This window comes from Oncorhynchus nerka, unplaced genomic scaffold, assembly GCF_034236695.1.
Source record: "Oncorhynchus nerka isolate Pitt River unplaced genomic scaffold, Oner_Uvic_2.0 unplaced_scaffold_1732, whole genome shotgun sequence".
Taxonomy (NCBI): domain Eukaryota; kingdom Metazoa; phylum Chordata; class Actinopteri; order Salmoniformes; family Salmonidae; genus Oncorhynchus; species Oncorhynchus nerka.
In genome coordinates, this window is record NW_027039589.1 from 16,096 (window position 1) to 40,858 (window position 24,763).

A 24,763-nucleotide genomic window follows, 5' to 3' on the forward strand; every position below is an offset into this window, starting at 1 on the left:
GAGAGGAGACACACAACCCTAGACGAGGACAGTTACATCTAACAAGACCATATTCCCCAGTATGGTAATAAGCCTCCATAGTTTACCAGTAGATGACTCTAGAGAGGAGACACACAACCCTAGACGAGGACAGTTACATCTAACAAGACCATATTCCCCAGTATGGTAATAAGCCTCCATAGTTTACCAGTAGATGACTCTAGAGAGGAGATACACAACCCTAGACGAGGACAGTTACATCTAACAAGACCATATTCCCCAGTATGGTAATAAGCCTCCATAGTTTACCAGTAGATGACTCTAGAGAGGAGACACACAACCCTAGACGAGGACAGTTACATCTAACAAGACCATATTCCCCAGTATGGTAATAAGCCTCCATAGTTTACCAGTCGATGACTCTAGAGAGGAGACACACAACCCTAGACGAGGACAGTTACATCTAACAAGACCATATTCCCCAGTATGGTAATAAGCCTCCATAGTTTACCAGTCGATGACTCTAGAGAGGAGACACACAACCCTAGACGAGGACAGTTACATCTAACAAGACCATATTCCCCAGTTTATGGTAATAAGACACACAACCCTCCATAGTTTACCATATTCGATGACTCTAGTTTAGAGTCGAGACTCTAGAGAGGAGACACACAGTAACCTCAATGCCATTAAGGCTGGCTGACTAGCTCGTACATTTGATCACCAGGACTGTTTTTACAGTACACTAGCTAGAAAACAGTCCTGTCAAAGCAGTCCCACTGATTTACCCACTGATCTAAGGTCAGCTTTGCATCCCCCGAACTAGCAATTAACATCACGTTTTGGGGTGGGGTAATTTGATCCTAGATCTTTACCTTGGCTGAGGGTCCGAGGGCCTTCTGCAGCGCCAGGCGTTCCTCCTGGTCGTCAAGGCTACCCTGGTAGTTGTAGTATGCGATGTCACCCAGGATCAAGGCCTCCTGAGAGATGGGCAGGATGCCACACTTCATAGACGACACCTGGAGAGACAAGGAGGGAGAGGAGATGTGAGAACTATTCAGACACTGGAGGATGGAGAGAGAGAGACAGAGAGACAGAGAGAGAGAGAGAGAGAGACAGAGAGAGAGAGAAAGAGAGAGAGACAGCGAGAGAGAGACCGAGACAGAGAGAGAGACAGAGAGAGAGAGAGACAGAGAGAGAGAGACAGAGAGAGAGAGAGACAGAGAGAGAGAGACAGAGAGAGACAGTGAGAGAGAGACAGAGAGAGACAGTGAGAGAGAGACAGAGAGAGACAGAGAGAGACAGAGACCGAGAGAGAGAGAGAGAGAGAGAGACCGAGAGAGAGAGAGAGACCGAGAGAGAGAGAGACCGAGAGAGAGACAGAGAGAGAGAGACAGAGACAGAGAGAGAGAGAGAAACAGAGAAAGAGACAGAGAGAGACAGAGAGAGACAGAGAGACAGAGAGAGAGAGACAGAGAGAGAGAGACAGAGAGAGACAGAGAGAGAGAGAGAGAGACTGGCAATGAACATTTACAGCATCACACAGTGCATTATAAATCACTGTGCTTGAAAACATCACAATGTGGACAATATGTGTCTAAAAGTCAGGCCTATTTAAACAACATTTCTTCCTCTAAGATCCTGAATGATTAAACAGACTGAAAAGTGACTCACGGCGGCGGTGGCAGGAGTGTGCACGTGGACGCAGCAGCGAGCGTCTGGCCTGATGGAGTAGATGGCAGCGTGGGGGCTGAAGCCTGACGGGTCAACCCTGAGGTTGGTGGAGCCCTGGTCAATCACATCCCCGATGATGTTCAGCTTTACCTGGGAGAGGGGGGGGGGGGAGAGGAGAGGCAGAACGAGAGAAAAGAGCATTAGCCATTGTACAGTCACACAAAATACACATGTATGGTTTTACATACACAAACATGTGAATCACTTCCCTTGAGAAGAATACATATACATTGTGAGGGAGACATCTGCTAGCTATATAAAGAGGTAATAACAATTTAAATGGTTCATACACTCATCATCAGGAAATGTACAGAAGGAATGGTAACCGTATCTGGTCTTGATACTGTATGTCCTCAATGAGAACTTCATTACCATGTGTCATTAGATTACCGGCTACCGAAGAGGGTTGGAGAGCAGAGAGAGAGAGAGCGAGAACGAGAGAGGAGGAAAGGACAGAGTACAGCCAGTTCTCCATACACAACAAATTATGATGAGACAACACAGCCAAAGTGGTGTGCTGAGCAGTATTTCTGTCTGGAATAAAGCCCTTTTGTGGGGAAAAACAAATTCTGATTGGACGGGCCCGGCTCCCCAGTGAGTGGGCCTGGCTGCCAAGTGGATGGGCCCGGCTCCCCAGTGAGTGGGCCTGGCTGCCAAGTGGATGGGCCCGGCTCCCCAGTGAGTGGGCCTGGCTGCCAAGTGGATGGGCCTATGCCCCCCCCATGGCTGTACCCCTGCCCGGTCATGTGAGATCCATAGATTAGGGCCTAATGCATTTAATTCAATTGACTTATACGAACTGTAACTCAGTAAAAACTGAAATTGTTGCGTTTACCTTTTTTGTTCAGTATAAATCTAACATCTATTTGTACTTACAGAATCACCAGATGACCAGGCTAAATATGAAGTGTATACTGTTACAGACGCTGAATATGAAATGTCCGACTCTGTTTTCCAGCCTGACAGCCATATGGGACAGTGGGAGGATGACAGACACCAGTCGAATTGATTAGTTTGTCCAGTTAGATGAAATAACCAGTAAACCATGTCTAACGTGGCAGCTGTCAGACGAACAGACCAGCCGATCGAACACTAATGACCGGTTAAGTTACATCACATGCTTGGATTGTGAGAGACCAATCACATCCTTCAGTGTCCAGACCCCTCTACAAGTCTGCCAATCAGACGTCAGAACAGCTCAAGTTCTACTGTATGCGTGTGCACAGCAGTCCTAAAAATAATGGAGGGAAGTGTTGTTGAGTTGAATATCAAATGTGACGCAGGCTGATGACACGTTTGCATTCTGCGACAACGACGTACAGAGGCAGCAGACCCCTTGGTAGCTATCAGCTTGTTGGACATAGAGAAGAGGTGACCCACATGTCTATGGAGTTCACATATCCTTGAATTCCTTGGGGTCCTTTGAGTTGAACCAATCACAGAGATACATTTTGACCTCCTGACCCCACCCCAGATATGACGTGAATCTCAGTGGACAGTTCAGCCAGAAGGGGGTGTGTCCCCCCCTCTCTGCTGTACTGTTTTCAATGGAGACCATCCAACTTCAATAGCAGCAGCTGGCCAGAATTCTTTACTTATTGTGACCCAACTCTTGTGAGACTAAAATTATCCCCAAATCTAATTTAGAAATCTGATTTCTGAGTATACATCTACTGTATTAAATGTCATGTAAGTGTTTTATAAGTGCATCATACCCTAGGGACAATTCAAGGGTTAGAGGAAGGCTAGCTCGAGGACGTAACAGTCTCAGTCCCAAATGGCACCCTACATAGTGCACCACTTATGACCAGGGTGCCCTTAGGGTTCTGGTCTAAAGTAGTGCCCTGTGTAGGGAATAGGGTGCCTTTTGGGATGCAGATAGACCCCACATAGATCATCCACTAGCTAGCGAACAGATCCTTGCTTCATATTGCTTTTCGATGTGGCTAAATTGAATAAACCCTGTAATGGGAGTATGGTACGTCAGAGAGAGGGACTGTGTTTGGATGTGAATGTCCAGCTGATCAGAAGGAGTGCCTGCTGGGTGATTGGCTTGGAGCATGGAGTCAAACAGGTAATCCTTTCAAAACAACAACAACGATGATCCAACAAACTCTCAATCAAACAACTAATCCTCCTATCAAAGATCATGAGCGCGAACGGAGTGGAATGTCTCTTACCTTCTCTGTTCCCATACTAACTACTAATGAAACATAATCTAACTTTAATCATAGGGCCAGCTGTCTTCCTACAGGTATCCTCTCCTTCACCTTCTAGCTCAGACAGCCGAGCCACGCAAGAACCCAGAATATCAACCCTGACCCCCCTGTGACCTTTCACTACACAGTGACCTCTCACACACTGAGCTCTGGATGACTTCCTTTCTCTCAGGAGGTCAATGGTGTTCGACATCTAAAACCTTCCCCCTAATGAGTTCAAACCCATAACAGACCCGTGGAGAAAGAGAGGGAAAGGAAAAAAGAGAAAAGAGGCCTTTAGTAGTCAGCTAGTGGTCCGCTGGAGTATAGTAGTCAGCTGGAGTATAGTAGCCAGCTGTATAGTAGTCAGCTGGAGTATAGTAGCCAGCTGTATAGTAGTCAGCTAGTGGTCCGCTGGAGTATAGTAGTCAGTTGGAGTATAGTAGCCAGCTGGAGTATAGTAGCCAGCTGTATAGTAGTCAGCTAGTGGTCCGCTGGAGTATAGTAGCCAGCTGTAGTATAGTAGTCAGCTGGAGTATAGTAGCCAGCTGTATAGTAGTCAGCTGGAGTATAGTAGCCAACTGTATAGTAGCCAGCTCTAGTATAGTAGTCAGCTGTAGTATAGTAGCCAGCTGTAGTATAGTAGCCAGCGGTAGTATAGTAGCCAGCTGGAGTATAGTAGCCAGCTGGAGTATAGTAGCCAGCTCTAGTATAGTAGCCAGCTCTAGTATAGTAGCCAGCTGGAGTATAGTAGTCAGCTGGAGTATAGTAGCCAGCTGGAGTATAGTAGTCAGCTGGAGTATAGTAGTCAGCTGGAGTATAGTAGTCAGCTGTAGTATAGTAGTCAGCTGTATAGTAGCCAGCTGTATAGTAGTCAGCTGTATAGTAGTCAGCTGTAGTATAGTAGTCAGCTGTAGTATAGTAGTCAGCTGGAGTATAGTAGTCAGCTGGAGTATAATAGCCAGCTGGAGTATAGTAGCCAGCAGGAGTATAGTAGTCAGCTGGAGTATAGTAGCCAGCTGCAGAGTAGTCAGCTGGAGTATAGTAATGTAAAGTAAATGTAATGTAAATGTATAGTAGTCAGGCTGGAGTATAGTAGTCAGCTGGAGTATAGTAGTCTCAGTCATTTACATTTACATTTAAGTCATTTAGCAGACGCTCTTATCCAGAGCGACTCTCAGAGACAAAGCTTCTGTGTGTGTGACTACAGTACTACAGTAAAGATTACGTTTCTAAATGTTACTCTGCCGTTTGTGACGGCATCAACCAAGAGAAACCAGACATATACTAGGAGTAGGATCTTTTCAACTTCCAAATACAAGTTACCAACATTCTTCATTCAATTCAGTCATCACTAAGTTAACATCGGAGTGAAGAGTTCTGCATCTCTTCACAATGACATTTGGCCTAGTTATTCTTCTCTCTGGGAAGATCTCAATTGCATTCTCCTCGCGTCCTCTCGCCTCGTCTCTTTCTCAAAACCAATTGGAGGAGAAGGTCGGAGGGAGGGACCTCTGGCTTTCTCCTCCAATAGGTTTTGAGAAGGAGATGAGGAGAGAGGAGAATGCAATTGAGATCTTCCCTCTGTCTGTCTCGGTCTCTCTGAGCTCTCTCTCTCTACTGAGTTACTGATCCAGTCTGAGCCCCACCCTGTCAGACAGCTGAGCTGAGTGATGCTTGTTACTCCCACCTGTCAACAACTAACTCTGATTGTTCACCTGCAATGCACTTGACGTGTCACAGAAACTGGTGCTTGGAGTGAGTGAGTGAGTGAGTGAGTGAGTGAGTGAATGAGAGTGTGAGAGAGTGAGTGAATGAGAGAGTGAATGAGAGAGTGAATGAGAGAGTGAGTGAATGAGAGAGTGAGTGAGTCCTACAGGGGAGGCCATTCTTTTTTTCTTCTTAGAGCAGCAAATAGAAACTAAGAAAGAGAAAGTAACACCAGCGGTTCTGCAGCAAAACTAGCCATAGGACATCAACATTACCCAGCATTCACTACCACCACTGACATGATACTGGACCAGAGACAATGACAAATAGACAGGGTGGTTTTGGTAATAACATGGCAGCCAGTCAGACAATAACATGGACAATCACAGACGCAACAAAGAGTCAGTGATAAAATACTCTTCAAAAAGTAACATACTGTAGGAATTCCCACAGTCAGCAATATCCCAATCTCACCAATGAAGAGATACTGTAATGTAACTGCAGGATAACATTGTATTCGCCATATCAAGCACATTACTCTACTCCCCTGACCTCCATGGCTTGACTAAACACAGACCAGTGTGTGTGTGTGTGTGTGTGTGTGTGTGTGTCAGCCTCTGTGCCAGAATGTTAGATTTCTGCTAATCCAATAGTTCTCGCTCAAATAATTCAAGGAAATAGACGGCTGATTAAGTGTTGGCGCTGTTGTGCTGGGTTTATGAGAAGGGCTGCCAGAAACCTTTTACTCCACATGGCGCAGTACATTGGCTTACTGGCACAAACACACAGACTACACCTCCAACCTGGGCTGTGTTCAGTAGGACCAAATGGGATAAAACGGTTTGAATTGGAGAAGGACAATGAGCATTCTTATTGGACAATATCAGAGATAGTTGCTCTTCCATTTCAAAACCTTTTATCCTGTTTGGTACTACTGAACACAGTCCAGCACACGTGCTTCCTGGTGCTTTGGTGTTGGACTCACCAGGTTGGATGCGGACGCCTCAGCGAATGACAGTCCTCTGGGGATGATGAGGATGTGGTCCTGCTCTTTGCTGACTCGGACCTGGACACAACAACGTTAAAACACCTTGTTATGACCTTGAAACTGCACAGTGCTGCTGCTGCTGACACAAACAAAACTTTAGGAACCTGATGCTCAAACACACTGCTCCCAAACAAAAGGACAGGCACACAGTTGTATGTGTCCTGAAAACACATGCTGAGGGTAGTCCTGTAGGCAGGGGATAGACAGAACTCAGATGACACATACCTGCTTGCAGTATGTCTCAAAACACAGTTCTACAGAATAGGTTTATGATGAGTTATGACACGGTTATGACAGTTCTGAATGAGGTTAGTGCAAGGTTTATTTCTTACTGTGATGTAGGAGCTGGTGACGTGTGCCCAGCTGAACAGGTTCTAATAAAGGTTTTAAAAAGGTTATCTAATGGTTGTCTTACTGTGATGTAGGAGCTGGCGAAGTGTGCCCAGCTGAACAGGTTCTAATAAAGGTTTTAAAAAGGTTATCTAATGGTTGTCTTACTGTGCCCATGTAGGTTCTAATAAAGGTTTTAAAAGGTTATCTAATCGTTGTCTTACTGTGATGTGACAAAGTGTGCCCAGCTGAACAGGTCCACCAGTCTGTAGAGGCTGGCCAGCTTGCAGCGTGTCTGCTTCTCCCCCTTCACCAGAGTGGTAGACTCCACTCCATACATGTCGTTGATGGGAGTGACCATTCCAAGGCCTGGAGAGGGGGTGAGCAGAGAAAGCAAAGCAGAGAGGGTTAAAAATGATTTTTTATTTTTTTATTGTTGAGTGTGGGGATTGACAGCTCTCTTGTTCTCTGTATAATTATCAATATGAATAATAACATGAATCATTAACAATCAATACACACAGCCTGCATATTAGATTACCTGCAGCCTGGGAATGGAGACAGACCATGTTCTCTCCATTCTACTAAGTACATCAACTGTTCTAAGAGGAAACCAATTCAATCATTCAATACATATTTCATTTAGAGAGACAAGATACTAAACAGATTTCAGATCAGTTGTTAATAACCGATAACCATCCGAGACAGCGGTAGAATACATCTGGGTTCGTCTCATCTAACCAACTGATTTAGTATAGAGTGCTCTACACTGGACAGTAGACACAAATAGCAACAAGCCATCCTTTGACACTGGCAATGTTCATATCAAAGAAAATTATATGTAGTTACAGTACATTTTTAAATAATTCAATCATCTTACTTCACATATTTCCTAAGTAATAAATAATACTTGACAATCTTATCCTTTTCATTCCTCATTTACAACAAATTACAGCAAATTCTGTAACTTTCCGCTGGTTGCTGAGATTAGTGGTGTTATTATGTGGACATATTATGGGATATATGAGGTATAACTGAGGACTCTATATTTCAGTGGTTGTCGTGGTAATTGATCATTAGTTCCACATTCCGAGGTCTGTAATTGTATGATTGGAAACAGATTTCACATGTGGAAACCTGGACTGAACAGGGGATGAAAACAGAGCAAAATATGCCAGGCTTTTCCAGTCAGCTAGGAGGGACAGGTTACTGATAGATAGTGTGTGTTTCTGTGTATGAGCGTGCGTTCTACCAAGTGTGTGTGTCTATACAGATTTGGAAGTCTCCATTTTTCAAAAATAATAGAGTTAAAAATATTGGCCTAGTTGAAAGTCAATAGTATGGTATGCAGCTCCAGTGAGTGGCAGTTGGGCATTGCCTGGGTGACGGGCTGTACCAACAGCACTGCCTACTGAGGGGGGTTACTGACCGTACCAACACTACTACCTACTGAGGGGGGTTACGGGCCCTACCAACACTACTTACTGAGAGGGGTTACTGGCCGTACCAACACTACTTACTGAGAGGGGTTACTGGCCGTACCAACACTACTACTTACTGAGGGGGGTTACTGGCCGTACCAACACTACTTACTGAGAGGGGCTACTGACCGTACCAACACTACTACTTACAGAGGGGGGTTAGGGGCCGTACCAACACTACTACTTACAGAGGGGGGTTAGGGGCCGTACCAACACTACTACTTACTTAGGGGTGAGGTGCTGAAGCCAGCCACGGATGAAGACATGAAGAAGTCAGCGATCTGTCGGAGGGCCAGGAGACCAGTGGGGTTGTTGCCTTTCTTCTTCTGCTCCTCAATCAGCCCCTCCAACTCATCCTTAAAGGCCTGGAGACGAGGAGAGGGAAAATGAAGAAGAAGAGAGAAACATTAATCACAGATTAGACTGGAGGTCGTTGGGTGTCACTCTCTCAGTAAACCCATACTGACTGACTGACTGGTCTAAACTGGCTGACCAGGGACAGAGAGGTCTATCCTTCTGTAATCTCCACATCCTCAAGTCCCCCCTGCACTACTTACAGCAGTACTGATACAGGCACACACTACTGCACACCCTTCTTTACCCAATTCAGTCTTCTTTTTCTTCCTCTCCATCTCTTTCTCTGTTCACCTCCCTTCCTGACTGACCCAGTGCTGCTTCCAAAGCACTGCCACAACTGGAACTAGGACAGGTAGAGCTGAGGATCAAGGGAACTGGGGCGAGTCACACACACACACCGCCCACACACTCTTCAACAGCAGGGCTTAGATTTACCACAGTGTTGACTAGATTTAACCTCAGTACAAGAGTTACTAAGGCAATAACTTTGATATCCCATTACATCTCATTATCTCTTTATAAAAACAACACTATAATTTGAGAGAGAAACTGTTTACAATAGCACGGTTAGTCTTGATGTACTGAAACACATCAATCAGAAAAATCTCTATTACATATAAAATGTTAGCTATATATACTATAAAAAGAGATCAAAAGCCAATAAACTGAATTGTAATAAACAAGTAATAGCTTGAAAGACTGTATAGAATGACTAACTGACAACGGGATGGGCCACCATGTTGCAATTGTTGCTTTTGCAAGAGAGGAACCGTTGTTCCGTTACTTAGTGACCTGGGTCAACTCTTATAAACGTCTTACAGTGCATCTCTTAAAAACAAGATTCAGAGAGGGGAAGAAATAGGACGTGACACCATTTCAGTACAATGACTTTCTAAATAGGAACACATCCAATATTAATGTTTTTATTCCATGTCTCTCAGACACACACACACACTTGCATAAGAGTAGTCAGCTCCACAACAGCCTGGGTATAGATTCAGAGTCTCACCCTAAACACAAAACATTTCTGACAGTCTACTCTTCTCTAACCCCCCCCCCAGCCGGCTGGCCCCATGGGATAGTCCATTATTGTTTGCGGATGGGATCGGGTCGATTCATTTCCCCTCTTGTGGGGGTGGTATTGTAAAATCTCTACAGCATCTCCTGGGAACACAGAACAGAACACAGAGCCAGTATAACTCTAGGGGTTCTGAGGGGTTCTGAGTCGAGGCCAAACATTCCGTTGTCGTTCAGCCCCTGTTGCCATAGTGACGGTTTTGGCTAGGTCTGGTTGCTGCACTGCAGTGGTGCGGATGTGGATAGGGTGTCTGCTGGGCTTGAGGTTTGTTCTGGACTTTTCTATTATACTGTCGACTGTGCTGTTACAGGCTGGAGTGAAAAGACTTGTCATAAACTCCATACTGTTCCCATGATTCTATTTATCAGGCCTGGGAGGGGATCCTGTGTGCGGGACTTGATTACAACTGCCTTCATTACTTCTGAATCTGCATCAGTCTTAATAGTCTTTTACTGGAAAAGGCCTGCACGTGTGTATGACACACACACACACACACACACACACACACACACACTGTGGCAGGCATTTGCAGTGTGCGAGCTTGTGATGTGTTCAAAGACAGATTATAACGCTGAGCGGCAGGGATTTCATCCCCATCATCTAACAGATTAAAGTGGATGTGATCATACGTTTTTCGACCCTCTAATCCTCTGCAGAGAGACTAAAATAAAACACAGATACAGCTCACGGAAGAGCATGTTATCTAGCTGCTGTGGTGTGTGTGTGTGTGTGTTTAAACCCACAAGGCAACCCTGTGCCATAACACTGTCCTAACATTGAGTTGAAACAAACAGCCAGAGCCCAAATCTAATCAAGCTGGCCTGAGGTCCTTCTCTTGACATGAATAGCTGTCCACCATCCTGCCTGAGAAAAAACAACAACACTAAACTGAAAAGTCAAGCCACGGTCACAGAGAGCTTTCCCACTTTCACGAGCCACGCCTCTCCAGTTATTGGTTGGAGCGTATGGGAGGACGTGTGTGATTGGTTGGACGGTCAGGCTTAGGAAGAGAGGATTCCGTGTGCATTCACAACAAAGAGATATTCATCTTTCAAAATGGTGTCTTTAATATAGTCTTTGAGCTTCTCTCTCAATATTAAGACATGCAGATTGGAGCTGGTCCAATAGCTGTCACTGTGAGAAAGAAATCTCTTTGAGGATACACTCCAAAACATCTCCCTTTTAATCGTATCAGAATAAAGGCTTATATTTTGTGTGACAAAGCCATAAACAGCACTATATAAAAGCCTTCCGTGTATAAATGTTACATCTACAGTATGTAATATTTCTGTATTACCTAACGTGTTGTTAAAAGAAATCAGCCTGGCATTCAACTATCTATTTGTTGGGATGATCGTCTTCCTGCTGAGTGTAGGGCTGCTGACAGACAGGTAAGACCGCTGGGATGCAGCTGAACCCTGTAGCGTGGGAAAGGACAACAGACACCTATGACTAGACTGTAGCTGGGTTTGCTATCGCGCGTATTGTGTTTGATGGGAGGTGATGAAAGGGTTTTACGTCAACACTGACTGTTTTAATGACACCACTACCCCATCCAGACACACAATCTGGTCAAATAAATACTCACAGTTAAAGACACACACACACACACACACACACACACACACACACACACACACACACACACACACCATGGTCCAAGTGAATCATAGAATACCCTGTAATTACAACTAGACACACTCCCAACAGCCTTGCTAGTTTAGTGAGCACAATGATACTCTTTCATGTGGACTGTGTTGCAAGGTGGGAGAGAGTGAGAGAGCGAGAGACCGAGAAAGAGATATGTTAACTTGCTTTGGCAATGTTAACATTCGTTTTCCATGCCAATAAAGCCCTTAAATTGAATTGAGAGAGAGACCGAGAGAGAGACCGAGAGAGAGACCGAGAGAGCAAGTGCCAGCCAATCAATTCTATTGACGTGTGCGTCAGTAAAAATCGGTCCCCCATTCCAGCTGCAACACTGCCTGCAGGAAGGAACTGTCTGGCAGACCAATAGAAATACTGTACATCCCAGCTAGCACCCAACTCCCTAACTCCCTATACTCAGGTCATCTACAAGGCCATGCTAGGCAAAGCTCCGCCTTATCTCAGCTCACTGGTCACGATGGCAACACCCATCCGTAGCACGCGCTCCAGCAGGTGTATCTCATTGAGCATCCCCAAAGCCAACACCTCATTCGGCCGCCTTTCGTTCCAGTACTCTGCTGCCTGTGACTGGAACGATTTGCAAAAATCGCTGAAGTTGGAGACTTTTATCTCCCTCACCAACTTCAAACATCAGCTATCTGAGCAGCTAACCGATCGCTGCAGCTGTACATAATCTATTGGTAAATAGCCCACCCATTTTCACCTACCTCATCCCCACAGTTTTTATTTATTTACCTTTCTGCTCTTTTGCACACAAATATCTCTACCTGTACATGATCATCTGATCATTTATCACTCCAGTGTTAATCTGCAATATTGTAATTATTCGCCTACCTCCTCATGCCTTTTGCACACATTGTATATAGACTCCCCTTTTTTTTCTCTACTGTGTTATTGACTTGTTAATTGTTTACTCCATGTGTAACTCTGTGTTGTCTGTTCACTCTGCTATGCTTTATCTTGGCCAGGTCGCAGTTGCAAATGAGAACCTGTTCTCAACTAGCCTACCTGGTTAAATAAAGGTGAAATAAAATAAAAAATAAAAATAAATACAGTGCACTACTTTTGACCAGCGCTTTCCTCCCTGGGAGTTTGTACTGCCTAGCCTATGTCATGACGTTGCCCTCTTTGGGTACAGCGATCACTATCCCCCTCTCTCTGTCTCCTACACTCAGGCTGCTGCGACCTCAGGTCGTAAATTCCTGGAGGAGATTGTCTCCTCATGGCCACAGTATAGAGAGAGAGTGAGTTTTCATAGAGAGAACAAAGGAATTTCTTCCACCTCACAGAACTTGAGGTCCGAACAACATTTATGTTCTGGAGAAGGTATAAAAGATTGGTTGAAGAATCCAGCTACGAACTGGTCCATTTGGTACAATTTTGTGAAACTCATGGGAGACAATATGGCCACATTACCACAACACTGTTTATATAATAGCCTCAGTTATGAGGCTTAAATCTAATTGTTGTATAAGATGAATGAGTGAGGATGATACTGTTTGTGAAATTGTGTAATGTGATTTTGGTCTGTTTAATGAAGGAAACTCCAATTCCCTTTGGAGTTTAACTAAATCAGAGGACCGCCCATGAGCACAGTTATGGTCGGGCATCCTGGGACAGGCCCTTTTCTGCTCTTCCGAACGAAACCCCCACCCGGGTTTTCTATCACCAGACCATGTTTCTCTCAATTACGAGAGGACTAAGGTTGAGACCAGCTTACCTCGATAACGAGAGGGCCAAGGTTTGAGAGGAGACCATAAACCTGAGTATAAGGTTTGAGTGAGCCCGAATGAGTGAGCGTTCATGTGCAAAGGATTAGCATTTCAATTGTTATATGATCAACTTTGTAGTGTCTCATCTCAGTTGACCCCCACTTCCCTTTGTGTCCACCAAGCCGCAATACCGGTTTATCCCACTAGGGAAACGCCGTTATCATTTCCTTGTAACTATCTACTGTTTGTTTATGCTTTTCTGTGAATTACTTAGTAATTACATGATTTAAGACAATTGATGTATGGATGAATCATAGTGAAGACTGCGTTCGTGCAGATAACCAACAATTTATAACGTTTGGAATGAGACTAACGTGAGGTAAAGAATAATTCATTAATCAGCAGACTAAGTGATCAGATATAAATATCTGAAAGTTATATTAGGAAAATTATAACTTTATAATCTGAATATTTTCCTTGGTGCCCCGACTTCCTAGTTAATTACAGTTACATGATTAATCAGTTTAATCACGTAATAATAATTACAGAGTTATTTGATAAATAAGTCTTCTGTTTAATGATGGCAAAGACACGACACCTAACATCAATACTTCAGTACAGCATCATCTTGAATGTGCAGCTGAAATCTCTGTCTTTCACTCTCTCTCTCTCTTTTTCTCTCTGTCTCTCAGTCTCTCTCTCTCTTTTTCTCTCTGTCTCTCTCTCTCTTTCTCTCTGTCTCTCTGTCTCTCAGTCTCTCTCTTCTTCTCAGTCTCTCATTGAAAGATAATGTAAATGTCAGCACACAGGTCATCTAAGCAATATTGCTCTATAACCTAAATCACAAACCAAAAGCTATCTAGGCAACGTTGAGATAACGTAGCTGCCAAACCAAAAGCTAGCTAGGCAACGTTGAGATAAAGTAAGTAAACCAAAACATAGCTAACAAACGTTGCTTTATAACCTAAATGCCAAACTAAATGGGATAGTCTCTCAGAAAAGCTTCCCGTTTGGAGTTTCAAAGGTTCCTCAGAGTACGCATGCTAATGTTCTTTAGAGCGAGATGTTGTTAAAAGTCATGAAGAGAACATCAACAGAAAGAAAGCATGGATGAAACACTTCCTCTCCTCTCACAGGGGTTTGGAGTCAGGGAGGCTCTATAAATTATCCAGTCATTTTAAGCCTGAGAAGAAGAAATAAAAGTCTGCTTCCTTCTCCCAAACCGCAGTAGCAGTAAATATACACAACCCAACAGCACACACACCGCTTCCTTCTCCCAAACCGCAGTAGCAGTAAATATACACAACCCAACAGCACACACACCGCTTCCTTCTCCCAAACCGCAGTAGCAGTAAATATACACAACCCAACAGCACACACACTGCTTCCTTCTCCCAAACCGCAGTAGCAGTAAATATACACAACCCAACAGCACACACACCGCTTCCTTCTCCCAAACCGCAGTAGCAGTAAATATACACAACCCAACAGCACACACACCGCTTCCTTCTCCCAAACCGCAGTAGCAGTAAATATACACAACCCAACAGCACACACACCGCTTCCTTCTCCCAAACCGCAGTAGCAGTAAATATACACAACCCAACAGCACACACACCGCTTCCTTCTCCCAAACCGCAGTAGCAGTAAATATACACAACCCAACAGCACACACTGCTTCCTTCTCCCAAACCGCAGTAGCAGTAAATATACACAACCCAACAGCACACACACTGCTTCCTTCTCCCAAACCGCAGTAGCAGTAAATATACACAACCCAACAGCACACACACTGCTTCCTTCTCCCAAACCGCAGTAGCAGTAAATATACACAACCCAACAGCACACACACTGCTTCCTTCTCCCAAACCGCAGTAGCAGTAAATATACACAACCCAACAGCACACACTGCTTCCTTCTCCCAAACCGCAGTAGCAGTAAATATACACAACCCAACAGCACACACACTGCTTCCTTCTCCCAAACCGCAGTAGCAGTAAATATACACAACCCAACAGCACACACACTGCTTCCCTATTTTCCACATCACTAAATCACTCAGATTAATGAGCTTTGCTCCACTGATCGAGACGTGCATATCTGATTGGTTGAGATGGGTCACGTATAGACCTATAGTCTTGTTCCCATGCAGCCATGTGACTGGGAGGGAATGAGTCTGAAATGGCACCCTATTTAATGCACTAATTTTGACCAGAGCCCTATGGGATCCCTATGGTCCTTAGTCAAGAGTAGTGCACTATATAGGGAATAGGGTGTCACTTCAGACACAGCCCACGACTCCATAGGAACTAGTGTGACTGGGAGGAAATGAAGGTAGGTAGGAAGGAAACCAGGTAGGAAACCAGTGCATAGTTATTCTCTAAACTCTATGTCTAATGGCCCATTGTTATAGGACCAGGAGTTTGTCCTGACTACGTGATCTATCCAGGAGAGAAAAAATGTGACATGGTCAGGGAAAATTCTGGGTCCTACAGATCAGTTTACCTGGTGATGTGACATGGTCAGGGAGAACTCTGGGTCCTCTAGACCAGTTTACCTGGTGATGTGACATGGTCAGGGAGAACTCTGGGTCCTCTAGACCAGTTTACCTGGTAATGTGACATGGTCAGGGAGAACTCTGGGTCCTCTAGACCAGTTTACCTGGTGATGTGACATGGTCAGGGAGAACTCTGGGTCCTCTAGACCAGTTTACCTGGTAATGTGACATGGTCAGGGAGAACTCTGGGTCCTCTAGACCCGTTTGCCAGGTGATGTGACATGGTCAGGGAGAACTCTGGGTCCTCTAGACCAATTTACCTGGTGATGTGACATGGTCAGGGAGAACTCTGGGTCCTCTAGACCCGTTTGCCAGGTGATGTGACATGGTCAGGGAGACCTCTGGGCCCTGGACCAGTTTACCTGGTAATGTGATATGGTCAGGGAGAACTCTGGGTCCTATAGACCAGTTTACCAGGTGATGTGACACGGTCAGGGAGAACTCTGGGTCCTCTAGACCAATTTGCCAGGTGATGTGACACGGTCAGGGAGAACTCTGGGTCCTCTAGACCAGTTTACCTGGTGATGTGACATGGTCAGGGAGAACTCTGGGTCCTCTAGACCAGTTTACCTGGTAATGTGACATGGTCAGGGAGAACTCTAGGTCCTCTAGACCCGTTTGCCAGGTGATGTGACATGGTCAGGGAGAACTATGGGCCCTGGACCAGTTTACCTGGTGATGTGACATGGTCAGGGAGAACTCTGGGTCCTATAGACCAATTTACCAGGTGATGTGACATGGTCAAGGAGAACTCTGGGTCCTCTAGACCAATTTGCCAGGTGATGTGACACGGTCAGGGAGAACTCTGGGTCCTCTAGACCAGTTTACCTGGTGATGTGACATGGTCAGGGAGAACTCTGGGTCCTCTAGACCAGTTTACCTGGTAATGTGACATGGTCAGGGAGAACTCTGGGTCCTCTAGACCCGTTTGCCAGGTGATGTGACATGGTCAGGGAGAACTATGGGCCCTGGACCAGTTTACCTGGTGATGTGACATGGTCAGGGAGAACTCTGGGTCCTCTAGACCAGTTTACCTGGTGATGTGACATGGTCAGGGAGAACTCTGGGTCCTCTAGACCAGTTTACCTGGTAATGTGACATGGTCAGGGAGAACTCTGGGTCCTCTAGACCCGTTTGCCAGGTGATGTGACATGGTCAGGGAGAACTATGGGCCCTGGACCAGTTTACCTGGTGATGTGACATGGTCAGGGAGAACTCTGGGTCCTCTAGACCAGTTTACCTGGTAATGTGACATGGTCAGGGAGAACTCTGGGTCCTCTAGACCCGTTTGCCAGGTGATGTGACATGGTCAGGGAGAACTCTGGGTCCTCTAGACCCGTTTGCCAGGTGATGTGACAAGGTCAGGGAGAACTATGGGCCCTGGACCAGTTTACCTGGTGATGTGACATGGTCAGGGAGAACTCTGGGTCCTATAGACCAATTTACCAGGTGATGTGACATGGTCAAGGAGAACTCTGGGTCCTCTAGACCAATTTGCCAGGTGATGTGACATGGTCAGGGAGAACTATGGGCCCTGGACCAGTTTACCTGGTGATGTGACATGGTCAGGGAAAACTCCATGGCCCTACTTATTGAAGCTGATTACAACAACAACAACAACAAGCCTCCATCTTACAGAAAACACCAGCTTCTATCCATATGGTATAGTGTACATAGCACTATGGCTGCAGCACTAGACTACAGCCAGTCAGCTGTGCTCAGCAAGCTGGTTAGGTCCTTCTGGTCTAGATCAGTCTTTAAATATAGTCTCTCTCATGGGCTGTCTCGAGAAAACATGAGCTGACATCACTCTCCCCTGAAACACACTGGTAACACAACAAACTAACCCCATGTTCAGAGAGAGAGCGAGGGAGCGAGAGAGAGGACAAGAAATAGAGAGAGAATGCAGGGAGAGAGAGACAGAGGGTGAGAGAAAAAGAAGAGAGGGAGAGAAAGAGAGAGGGTGAGAGAAAGCAAGAAAGGAGAGAAAGAGGGTTAGAGAAAAAGAAGAGTGAGAGAAAGAGAGAGAAAGGAGAGAAAGAGAGAGAGAAAGATGGAAAGGCAGAGTGCTGGAGGGAGATGTTTATTGTTGTTGTGATAGAGTAGTGTTACACTAGTGTTGGAACCAGCTAACCCACATGAGACAGATGACAACAATATGCCCTCCGGGACATCACCTGTCATTAGTTCATAGGTTTAGGCTGTGGCTCACACACAATCAAAACAAAAACACACACCCACACACACAGTTACATGTACGCACATTCTCATGTAGGCACACACACACACACACACACACACATTTACAACCCTTCAACATAGACATTTTCAGACAAAAGACACACACCAAACACACAGGTGAAGTTTAAAGCAGAGAGACTCTGTGCTCGTCTCCTGATCTCTCGACAGCTGGTATAAAAGTGCGCCAAAGAACCCGCGTGGCATGTGTTGAATGTGGATCCCATTTAACGCTTTAAATAGAACACGGCTACACCAGCGCACACACACACACTCGGACACACAGCCAAAAGCTATGAACCTGAGCTACAGACATGTCCTGCCTTGGGTCTATACCTGCAGGTAAACAAGCAGGTGTATGAGTGATTTAGGGGCTTGGAGAACAGACTACAGAGTTGACAGATAACAGCAGAGGCCAGTCTGTATGGTGCAGGGCTAGTATTCTATCCCGTTTATGTGGAACGGTGTGGTAGGTAGACTGTGGCAGTAATGTTGGGTCTGCTGGGCTGAAACAGTCTGCTGCCTGCTGGAGTGTTGCTGTGGTCTCTGTCACAACATCAATGTGTTAAACCCTAAGGGGTTTGACATGGCAGCCGTCGGCAGAAAAGCAGGGAAACTCTCATTCACAGACAGAATGTCCAACTGGTGAACAATATCAATTGTCCTCTTGATGTCAAAATGAGCTTCAGGACAGATGCACCTCTCTGTTTCTTTCTCCCCCCCCACACACACAGTCCCACCCCTCACTTACAGGACTCTGTAGTATCTGTGTGACTCTCCTCTCTACCCCCCTCTCTCTTACTTACAGGACTCTGTAGTATCTGTGTGACTCTCCTCTCTACCCTCCCCCTCTCTTACTTACAGGACTCTGTAGTATCTGTGTGACTCTCCTCTCTACCCCCCTCTCTCACTTACAGGACTCTGTAGTATCTGTGTGACTCTCCTCTCTATACCCCCCTCTCTCTTACCTACAGGACTCTGTAGTATCTGTGTGACTCTCCTCTCTACCCTCCCCCTCTCTTACTTACAGGACTCTGTAGTATCTGTGTGACTCTCCTCTCTACCCCCCTCTCTCTTACTTACAGGACTCTGTAGTATATGTGTGACTCTCCTCTCTACCCCCCCTCTCTCTTACCTCTCTACCCCCCCCTCTCTCACTTACAGGACTGTAGTATCTGTGTGACTCTCCTCTCTACCCCCTCTCTCTTACTTACAGGACTCTGTAGTATCTGTGTGACTCTCCTCTCAACCCCCCTCTCTCTTACTTACAGGACTCTGTAGTATCTGTGTGACTCTCCTCTCTACCCTCCCCCTCTCTTACTTACAGGACTCTGTAGTATCTGTGTGACTCTCCTCTCTATACCCCCTCTCTCTTACCTACAGGACTCTGTAGTATCTGTGTGACTCTCCTCTCTACCCCCCCTCTCTCTTACTTACAGGACTCTGTAGTATATGTGTGACTCTCCTCTCTACCCCCCCCCCTCCCTACAGGACTCTGTAGTATCTGTGTGACTCTCTCTCTACCCCCCCCCTCTCACTTACAGGACTCTGTAGTATCTGTGTGACTCTCCTCTCCCTCTCCCCCCCCCTCTCTTACTTACAGGACTCTGTAGTATCTGTGTGACTCTCCTCTCAACCCCCTCTCTCTTACTTACAGGACTCTGTAGTATCTGTGTGACTCTCCTCTCAACCCCCCTCTCTCTTACTTACAGGACTCTGTAGTATCTGTGTGACTCTCCTCTCTACCCCCCCTCTCTCTTACTTACAGGACTCTGTAGTATCTGTGTGACTCTCCTCTCAACCCCCCTCTCTCTTACTTACAGGACTCTGTAGTATCTGTGTGACTCTCCTCTCAACCCCCCCCCCCCTCTCTTACTTACAGGACTCTGTAGTATCTGTGTGACTCTCCTCTCTACCCCCCCTCTCTTACTTACAGGACTCTGTAGTATCTGTGTGACTCTCCTCTCTACCCCCCCCCCCCCTCTTTCGCTCTCCTACTTACAGGACTCAGTAGTATCTGTGTGACTCTCCTCACTACCCCCCTCTTTCTCTCTCTTACTTACAGGACTCTGTTGTATCTGTGTGACTCTCCTCACTACCCCCCCGCCACCCCTCTTTCTCTCTCTTACTTACAGGACTCTGTAGTATCTGTGTGACTCTCTTCTTCTGTTCCATCATATTGAAGTCCTGTCTGAGGTCAGGTGACATGTTCCTCTCTCTCAGGTACTCGGGGTCGTTGGGGTCGATGCGGTCAAAGTATCTTTCCTTAGGACCACCGGGTCCTCCACTGCCGCTGGGCGTGGGAGGGGTGGTCACCACGGCGTGATGGCCTCCTGCACTCATGCCTGCTTCCTATGCTCCTCTGATCGAGCTCAGCTTCTCACTGGAAGGAGAGAGAGAGATTTAGAATAGAGATCTGACAGTTTGAGTTGCATCATTCAAGTTGCTTGAGAAAATGTTACTTGCAACCTGTAACTGCAACAGTAATTGTGTCCAAATTGCTTTGTGTGACAGCGGTTTTACACTGAACTAAACTAAAAGACGCAATGGAAATAGGACAGATATGTTGAAAAACAATGGAAATGGGACAGATATGTTGAAAAACAATGGAAATGGGACAGATAAGTTGAAAAACATTGGAAATGGGACAGATAAGTTGAAAAACATTGGAAATGGGACAGATATGTTGAAAAACATTGGAAATGGGACAGATATGTTGAAAAACAATGGAAATAGGACAGATATGTTGAAAAACATTGGAAATGGGACAGATATGTTGAAAAACATTGGAAATGGGACAGATATGTTGAAAAACAATGGAAATGGGACAGATATGTTGAAAAACAATGGAAATAGGACAGATATGTTGAAAAACATTGGAAATGGGACATATATGTTGAAAAACAATGGAAATGGGACAGATATGTTGAAAAACATTGGAAATGGGACAGATATGTTGAAAAACAATGGAAATAGGACAGATATGTTGAAAAACAAGTCCAGAACATGTAGTTCCCAACTCCCCATTTAGTGGTGGAAAGGTTTATCACCCCAAAGGGAACATTTATTCTGCAGAAGACTAATTTGCCAGACTGTGGGAAAACAATAGTTTTAAGTCCTGTTGCAAACTACTATTGAGCACAGATGCAGAGCCCCAAGTTATGAATGCACACAAACTAAGTCTATTCCTGTGGGCAACAACTGTTCCAACTAAAAGGAATCCAAACTAGCATGAACCATTGACTTTAAAAAAATCCAAACTAGTGGCAAACAGACAAGTCAAAGAGGACTTTCACTGCAAAATAAGTGAAATCCTCTGAACAGCAACCAGTCACTTTAACCAAACGGCATGCTAAACAGACTGTGGGACATGAGTATGCAGAGCCCCAGGTCAAGTGTCAATACAAAGTCAATTCACTTGACCATGACCTTTTCTGAAGAAGCCATTCCTATGACATTACTCTTCAAACAGAGAGATAAACAGACAGACGTACAGGATAACAGGTGACAGTGACATGTCCCACAGGGGACAGACGGACAGAGAGGAAACAACAGCAACGTGTCTGCCAAGCAGGAAGAGGATGCTCATCTTATCAGGTCGTCTGCTGTGGGAAACGTTGCTCTGTGATTGGTCAACGATCTGACGCCAGCATCAGGAGTCAGGACCCGCTCTGACTTTGGACAGATTTTTGTTTCCATCGTACGCACACACACACATCTATACGGAACGTGCTCCAGAGCGGGAAAGAAAGACAAACAAAGCGAACGAGAGAGAGAAAGACTCATATTTTGTTAGCCCATCAGGGTCATGACTGGGTTAGTGAATACATTCCCCTGACTGTTGCCTCACCCTGTTCCAGTTGGCATGACAACACACAACAGTTGGAAACAGCTATAGTACGTCATGTGTTATTGACTCTCCTGAACCACTTGTTGCCATGCCAAATGAAGGAGAGAGCACAACAACGTCTGCAAAAGGGCCATGGATTTAATGACGGAATGAATTGGAAAGATCAACTAACGAGACAGAGAGTGTAAGAAACCATCTCCCAGGTTGCTTTGCGGCGTGGCTGTGGAGGTTAAAGGCTTCCGAATGCTTTGGTTCGGCTGGCGCCGAGGAGAGTGTGCTCACATACTCTCTTCAAAGACCTACGCTTGAAAAAGCAAAAATCGGCAATAGTACCGTTTGTCCATCTTGAAATGCCGTAGCCAGTATACACTTCCTCAAAATAGTCTGAATTCATCTAAGATAACTCAAGAACTGTCATTCATTTTGACGGTTCTGCCGAGGAGATCTTAGTCACCCAATTCTACATGTGACTAAAATGTTTGGTGCAGTATTTTTCTTCAGGCTGCCGAAAAAAAACAACTGTTGCCAAAGACCAAAACGTCACAAAATGTAGTCAGAATATATGCATGAACCGTTCCAGATGGGAAGCATGCGGATCGCCTTTAGGTTAAGCCTTGTATTAGAGATGGGAGGGGCAGTATTAGAGATGGGAGGGGCAGTATTAGAGATGGGAGGGGCAGTATTAGAGATGGGAGGGGCAGTATTAGAGAGGGGAGGGGCAGTATTAGAGATGGGAGGGGCAGTATTAGAGATGGGAGGGGCAGTATTAGAGATGGGAGGGGCAGTAATAGAGATGGGAGGGGCAGTATTGGAGATGGGAGGGGCACTATTGGAGATGGGAGGGGCAGTATTGGAGATGGGAGGGGCAGTATTGGAGATGGGAGGGGCAGTATTGGAGATGGGAGGGGCAGTATTGAAGATGGGAGGGGCAGTATTGGAGATGGGAGGGGCAGTATTAGAGATGGGAGGGGCAGTATTAGAGATGGGAGGGGCAGTATTAGCGATGGGAGGGGTAGAGAGCAGGCTGGCCTCAACCAGATGGCTTGAGGTTTCCACCCAACAGAGAGCGACCACTACAGCTGGAACTGTTTTCACACACAGACACAGACAGACAGAGACAGAGAGAGAGAATGTAAACACATGTTTCCCATGACAATAAAAAACATTGAATTGAATTGAGCGAGAAAGCGAGAGACCTCTACAGCTGGGATTGTTTACCAATCACTCCAGTCACATGACCGCAGGCCACTTAAGAGGGTTACCCTAGCAGCAGAGAAAGATCTACTGTACCTGCAGTCTCACTCTCTCTCCCTTTCTTTATTTTCTCCCTGTCTCTTTCCCTTCCTTTCTCTTTTTGCCCAAGTCCTCTATCCCTTGGATTTGAACCAGGGAGGGAGTTAGGGATGGAGGAATAGAGGGATGGAGGGAGAGAAGGTAGATTATTTTCTTTGCTGCTCTGCGTTGCTAAGCTGCTCCTTCAGGTCTAATGGAACTTAACAAGATGTTGCAGATTAAGAGCCACAACGCACAGCTCTGGGCTACTCTGTAGTCTGGACCCGACCCAGTGTGTTGAACAACGCACAGCTCTGGGCTACTCTGTAGTCTGGACCCGACCCAGTGTGTTGAACAACGCACAGCTCTGGGCTACTCTGTAGTCTGGACCCGACCCAGTGTGTTGAACAACGCACAGCTCTGGGCTACTCTGTAGTCTGGACCCGACCCAGTGTGTTGAACAACGCACAGCTCTGGGCTCCCCTGTAGTCTGGACCCGACCCAGTGTGTTGAACAACGCACAGCTCTGTAGTCTGGACCCGACCCAGTGTGTTGAACAACGCACAGCTCTGGGCTCCCCTGTAGTCTGGATCTGACCCAGTGTGTTGAACAACGCACAGCTCTGGGCTACTCTGTAGTCTGGACCCGACCCAGTGTGCTGAACAACACACAGCTCTGGGGCTAGTCTGGACCCGACCCAGTGTGTTGAACAACGCACAGCTCTGGGCTCCCCTGTAGTCTGGATCTGACCCAGTGTGTTGAACAACGCACAGCTCTGGGCTACTCTGTAGTCTGGACCCGACCCAGTGTGCTGAACAACACACAGCTCTGGGCTACTCTGTAGTCTGGACCCGACCCAGTGTGTTGAACAACGCACACCTCTGGGCTACTCTGTAGTCTGGACCTGACCCAGTGTGTTGAACAACGCACAGCTCTGGGCTACTCTGTAGTCTGGACCCGAACCAGTGTGTTGAACAACGCACAGCTCTGGGCTCCCCTGTAGTCTGGATCTGACCCAGTGTGTTGAACAACGCACAGCTCTGGGCTACTCTGTAGTCTGGACCCGACCCAGTGTGTTGAACAATGCACAGCTCTGGGCTACTCTGTAGTCTGGACCTGACCCAGTGTGTTGAACAACGCACAGCCCTGGGCTACTCTGTAGTCTGGACCTGACCCAGTGTGTTGAACAACGCACAGCTCTGGGCTACTCTGTAGTCTGGACCCGACCCAGTGTGTTGAACAACGCACAGCCCTGGGCTACTCTGTAGTCTGGACCCGACCCAGTGTTGAACAACGCACAGTTCTTTTCTGTAGTCTGGACCCAGTGTGTGTTTTTCAATGGGACTGCATAGACTTGTGGTGTCATGACGTGACCTCTTTGGGTATAGCAAGTTCCGTCCCCCTCTCTCCCTCTTACACCCAGGTTCTGTTATCTTAGGTCGTACATTCCTGAAGGAGGCTCTCTCCCTCATGCAGTATAGAGAGAGTGAGTTTCACAGTAGAACAAAGGAACTTCTCCTACATCATAGAACTTGAGAACTGAACAATGTC

At 46.0% G+C, this 24,763-nt stretch overlaps 1 protein-coding gene across 1 annotated transcript in view; it reads right to left on the reverse strand.

Annotated features, from left to right (window-relative positions):
• The window catches only part of LOC135568044 (gamma-adducin-like), a 57,477-nt gene that overhangs the window by 11,014 nt on the left and 21,700 nt on the right, over window positions 1-24,763 (reverse strand). Inside the window, exons 2-8 of the mRNA XM_065015065.1 lie at window positions 20,224-20,473; window positions 8,707-8,845; window positions 7,224-7,368; window positions 7,085-7,097; window positions 6,607-6,687; window positions 1,654-1,803; window positions 855-998 (exon numbers count right to left, since the gene is read on the reverse strand). Coding sequence (XP_064871137.1) covers window positions 855-998; window positions 1,654-1,803; window positions 6,607-6,687; window positions 7,085-7,097; window positions 7,224-7,368; window positions 8,707-8,845; window positions 20,224-20,433 — 882 coding nt within the window. The 5' untranslated portion in view covers window positions 20,434-20,473. The remainder of the gene's footprint in view (window positions 1-854; window positions 999-1,653; window positions 1,804-6,606; window positions 6,688-7,084; window positions 7,098-7,223; window positions 7,369-8,706; window positions 8,846-20,223; window positions 20,474-24,763) is intronic.